General features: G+C 43.8%; 1 protein-coding gene across 2 annotated transcripts in view; it reads right to left on the bottom strand.

Moving 5' to 3' along the window:
• Positions 1-850: 850 nt before the first annotated feature.
• The window catches only part of si:dkey-70p6.1 (uncharacterized protein LOC570575 homolog), a 30,019-nt gene continuing 25,375 nt past the window's right edge, over positions 851-5,494 (bottom strand). For both annotated transcript variants that reach the window (XM_037683930.1, XM_037683931.1), the window contains one exon: positions 851-1,964. In XM_037683930.1, the coding sequence (XP_037539858.1) occupies positions 1,431-1,964 (534 nt within the window). In that variant the 3' untranslated portion in view covers positions 851-1,430. The remainder of the gene's footprint in view (positions 1,965-5,494) is intronic.

Here is a 5,494-nt window from a genome sequence, read left to right as displayed (position 1 = left end):
TTATTTCTGGAGCTGATATTTAAAGCGTTAGCTCTGGAGCTAATATTGTTAGAGTTCAGTTCAAATTCAGAAATACTTTATTAATCCCAAAGGGAAATTAAATGTTGTTGTAATTCGTTATCCTCATTTTATTAAGAGATGTTATAGATGCTGATGGCTGTAGACATGAAGGATCTCTTGTAAAGGTCCAGCCCACAGCGGATTCAAAGAAATTGGCTGCAGATGCCGTTCAATCCGTCCACCTAGACTCGGCTGGCCTCTTGGTTCCCCTGGGCTGCAGGACCGCCCGAATGCCGGGCTGAATTCCTCCCAGAGTGATGACCACTCCTCCCAGCAGTCTGCCAAGCTCCTCGTCGCTGCGGACAACCGGCTGCAGATGCCAGGGGACTATCCCAGTCCTTCTGCTGTCACAAGCGGTGTTTTCCACCATTCCCAAGATTTCAGTGGTTTGGCAATTGCGCACAGCCGGCAAGGAGACGGGAATGCATCTATGGTGCCTCCTTTTTAATTTCTTTGATATTTTGGGCTGTTGTTGAGATATTATTAGTTAGCTCCGGAGCTAATATTTATAGAGTTAGTTTTGGAGCTAAAATTTTTAGCGTTACCTCCGGAGCTAATCATTATATTGTTAGCTCCGGAACTAATTTCATTGCAGTGCATTGCTAATGTAATGTAATTGTGATGCAATCACAGGGAGAACTGGACAGGTCTTTGGTCCATCACAGGGACACATAGAGAAAAATGAGACAAACAAACATTCACTCCTCACTCACACCTAAGGACAATTTAGAGTTACCAATCAGCCTAACATACATGATTTTGTTCTGTGGGAGGAAACCGGCATACCTGGAGAAAACCCAAGCATGCACAGAGAGAACATGCAAACTCCACCCAGAAAGGCTCCCAGCCAGCATTTGAATCATCAACCTTCTCACTGATAGGCGGTAGCTTTAACTTCTGCGTCATTGTGCCATTCAGGAAATAAAAATGTATTAAGGGCAATATGTGCAAGTAGTCAGAGATCCCTTTAAGAAGAGGTCCACTCTGGACCAAGTGTAGGATTACTTTTACTCGCTAAAATTGAGGAAGAATTTAGGTGTTTAACTTTCTTGTGCTTTGCACATAAGAAGCAGTAAAACTGAAGTGCTACTGTTACCTACAGATTGCTCTGCAATATTTTTGTGCTCATTTATTGTTCACTACCTTTGGATTCCATTAAGGTTGAGGACTTTGTATTCAGCCCAAGTCAAAACGAATCAACATGACTACCCCAAGGCCTCTGGAGCCTGTGAAAGGCTTGATGTTAGGACTTCAATGTAAACAGTATGAATGGGGGGAGCATGACAGGGGCCCAGCAGTCACTCTGTGTGGTGTTAGCTCAGCTCCTTGTGCTGGAAGAAAAAGGTGAGAGTCACAGTGCTGCTGCTGCCTCAGAGCCCTGTTACGTACATCTCCATGCCATCATTGAACGTAAAGATGGTGGTGGTGCTGGACGTGGCGGAGCCCTGCTTCAAGTCGCCGATACTCTCGTACAGGTTCTCTCCTGGCAGCAGCAGGGCTTTGGCGGGCAGGTGTTGTAACTTGGGGGTCTGCTGGGTTGGCGGTGGTGGAGGAGGATGCTGCTGCTGCAAGGGCTGCTGGGCTTTTTTCCTCCTCGGCCGCAATGTGGCACATGTGTTGGGGGGTCTCTCTCGCTTCCAGCCCCCACCTCCCTCCACGTTGTCAAAGGCCGGATCACACTCCTCTGTGCCGATGGACTCATAGCAGTGGTCATCCAGGGACCTACCCATCGCTTTGCTCTCCTGGGGGGCCCACGTCTGAGGTTTGACCACCACGCTGAAACCCCCGTCTCGGTCCCGGTCCCCTCGTCCTAAGGTCCGAAAGCCAAGGTTAGCCGGGGGAGATCCTGGCATGGCTCTCTTCTTCTTTCCAGGTTTGCACACTTTAGAGTACATCTCAGCAACCTGCAATCACAGCACATGTGGAGGTCATTTAAGAAAAACAACTGAATTAATTCCTGTAAATGACAAAATTAAAACCAGGTTTGTATTTGATATTGAGGCTAAGCTAGTAGCTTTTTTAGCTCAGCTTATCTAAGTTTAGACTCTACAATAAACAACCAGAACTCTTTAAAAGCTAAGTCTGGTCCTCTGGACATTCAAAAAAAAAAAAAAAAAAGTAGAAACGTTTCCTCTTTCATCCAAAAAACTTCAATTTGAGGTGCTGTATTCAGCTCAGTCTCTTAAATAGCACCTTCTCAGAGCGGAGCAACCAGTTTTGCTGCTGACAACCAAAACCAGCTGATCACATGATCAAGAAGGACCATCAGCCTAACAATGGATCATTAGCACACTGATGGCTGTTCACTATTCACAGGAGGTTGAGTGATACTAGCAATCACAGCATTGTAAGAGGGGGACAGTTGAACCCGGAGGCCTCCACCCCTGTTTAATGATGGACGATTTCTTTTCACAAAGATGGCCTCCTTTACTCCTCTCTCAAACCATCGTTCCTCTCTGTCCAGGATGTGAACATCTTCATCCCTGAAAGAGTGACCGCTGGCCTGGAGATGAGTGTAGACCACAGAGTCCTGGCCTGATGATGTTGATCTTCTGTGCTGGTCCATCCTTTTGGCCAGTGGCTGTTTAGTTTCCCCGATGTAAGACTGATCACAGCCCTCCTGACACTGAACAGCATACACAACATTACTCTGTTTGTGCCGGGGGACTGGATCTTTGGGATGAACCAGTCTTTGCCGTAATGTATTTTGGGGTTTAAAAACCACTGGGACGTTATGTTTAGAAAATAAACGTCTCAGTTTCTCTGATACTCCCTCAACATACGGAATGACCACTGGTCTGGGTCTGGGTTCCTCCTTTTCACCTGTTGGCTGACTGGAGTCCTGTTTGGGTTTCTTCTCTGCTTTCAGGAAGGCCCAGTTAGGATATCCACATTGCTCTAGAGCCTGTCTTGTGTGGGATTTCTCCTTCTGCCTGGCTCCTGAGCTAGTGGGGACCAAGGGCGTCAGAAGCATCCATAATGTGGGGGGGACACAATGATGTGTGTAGGTGTGTGTGTGTGCGTGCGCGTGTGTGCGCACGTAAAAAAGGTGTTCACTAGTGAACAAAAAAGCAGCATTTCACCTAGATTTCCTTTAATTCCACACATTTAAAACATGTTTCTCACCAAGTTCGTGTAAATTCATCTGTGGGTTTTAAAGACATTTTAACTTTAATACACTTTAACATGCAGCGTCAGGTCGTCACTATTTGTCTTTATAGAGAAATAAAAAACGTCACCACTGGACTTTTTTTACTTGTGTTCAACACTACTCATCTAAATTATGTTTCTCGTGAAGCTTGAGGACAATAAGGTGTGGGATAGAGAGGAACGATGGTTTGAGAGAGGAGTAAAGGAGGCCATCTTTGTGAAAAGAAACCGTCCATCATTAAACAGGGGTGGAGGCCTTCGTGTTCAACTGTCCCCCTCTTACAATGCTGTGATTGCTAGTATCACTCAGCCCTCTGTGAACAGTAAACAGCCATCAGTGTGCTAATGATCCATTGTTAGGCTGATGGTCATTCTTGAGCATGTGATCAGCTGGTTTTGGTTGTCAGCAGCAAAACTGGTTGATCCACTCTGAGAAGGTGCTATTTAAGAGACTGAGCTGAATACAGCTCCTCAGACTGAGGAAGTCTCTCGGATGAGAGACGAAACGTTTCTACATTTTTTTGTTGTTTTGCTTTGTTTGTTTTTTTTGTTGTTTTTTTTTTTTGAATGTCCAGAGGACCAGATTTAACTTTTTTAGATAGAATAAGTTGTGGGGTTTAAAAGACATTTCAACTTTAATGCACCAGAACACACAGCGTCTCTTACACCTGCAGCGTCTTACAGCGTCACAGTTACTGCTAAGCCAACATGCTACAGACGTAGCACTCCTCTCAAGCATCCTCCTAACATGAATATATGTTTATGATCAACCCCCTGGTCAACAACTGCCCGCACTAAGCTGCTAAACTGGCGAGCGAGTAACACAGGTACCTCCACCTCCTCCACCTGTGCGCGTTTTCTGCCGAGGCAAGAGGCAGAAAGGGACGGTGGAGAGTTGGAGGTAACCAAGAAAACCTGGAGTGGAGTTTTAGTAGTTTGAGTATTCTATTAATCAAGTGGAATGGATTTGTTCACGAAGAAAGAGAAACTGCGCCGCCTGAACTAATGTTTCATAGTAAAAGTGAGGGGGTCCAAATTAACGTTTTTTTTTTATGTGTCCCCTTCACATATAATTGTTGCGACGCCTATGGTGGGGATGCTGTCTGCTCTGTGGTACAGAGTCCTGATGACTCCTAACTTGTGCTCCAAAGGGTGATGGGAGTCAAACTGCAAATACTGGTCTGTGTGGGTGGGTTTGCGGTACACCTCAGTTTGCAAATGTCCTCTATCAGAGACTGAGACCTCACAGTCCAAGAAAGCCAGCCTGCCATTTTTTACATCTTCTCGTGTGAACTTGATGTATTTATCCACAGAGTTGATGTGGTCTCAGAAACTCAAAACGTCTCAGAAAAAAAATGAAACCGTCCAGACGACCCGACTGAACATTGTTGGATTTCTACCTGGATTATTGAGCATGAACTTTGGCGTTACTTTTGGTTTCATCGTCTAAAGATAACAGCTTCTGTTTAATGTTCTTTTTTAAATCCCTTTGACTGTAAACGCATTTTGCTAACAGACAAAAGCATCAAGGGTTTTTAATTAGTTTAAATGCTGATTTGTATTACAACGACAGAGTTAGACAAGCTGCTTTCTCTCAAAATGCTACGCTAACATTTGTCTGGATCCACCATCTTTTTTTTTGGGGGGGGAGGGGGGGGGATCCACCATCTTATATCGTCTTATTTACTTCTTTGCACAAGAAAAGTTTATTCACCACATGTTGTTTTGTTTAAACTGTTTCCCTATTTTGCATTTTTTCACTGAAAATCAACAATTATGTGATGTAAGTATTTTACAGATACAGATATTGTTACAGTGGGACATTACAGTAAGCTGCTAACATGGCATTATGAAAATATGAGAGCTTCTAAGATAAACCTAAGTGTTGGTATTCTAAACAAAAATGCACATTTATTTATTGTCATGTTTCCGATGGAAATGTGAAAACCAAAGATGTTGAAAGACAAAGATGAGACCAGAAAAAAAGGAGACTAAATATTGGTGTGTGTGTGTAGGCAAACACGTTACATGTTAAACCAATGTTGAGTATGTTTCAAAAAAAGAATCTGTTCCACAACTGTTCACCTGAAGGTATGGCAAAAAACACCAGAGTGCTTATAAAAAGGCAGACATCATGGAGTCCATCAAAAAATGAGTTAAATCATGTCATCTGGACAGATTCTTCCTGGAGCCCAGTTTTCAACGAATAAAAGAGGAGCTCACGTCGCATTTCAAACTAATAACAAGAACGGTAAAAACGCATATGCAGAGAAGATTTTATATA

Source organism: Nematolebias whitei, chromosome 11 (genome assembly GCF_014905685.2).
Source record: "Nematolebias whitei isolate Nwh7 chromosome 11, NemWhi1, whole genome shotgun sequence".
NCBI lineage: Eukaryota > Metazoa > Chordata > Actinopteri > Cyprinodontiformes > Rivulidae > Nematolebias > Nematolebias whitei.
Note: the sequence above shows the minus strand (reverse complement) of the source record. Positions and strands in the feature narration are given on the sequence as shown.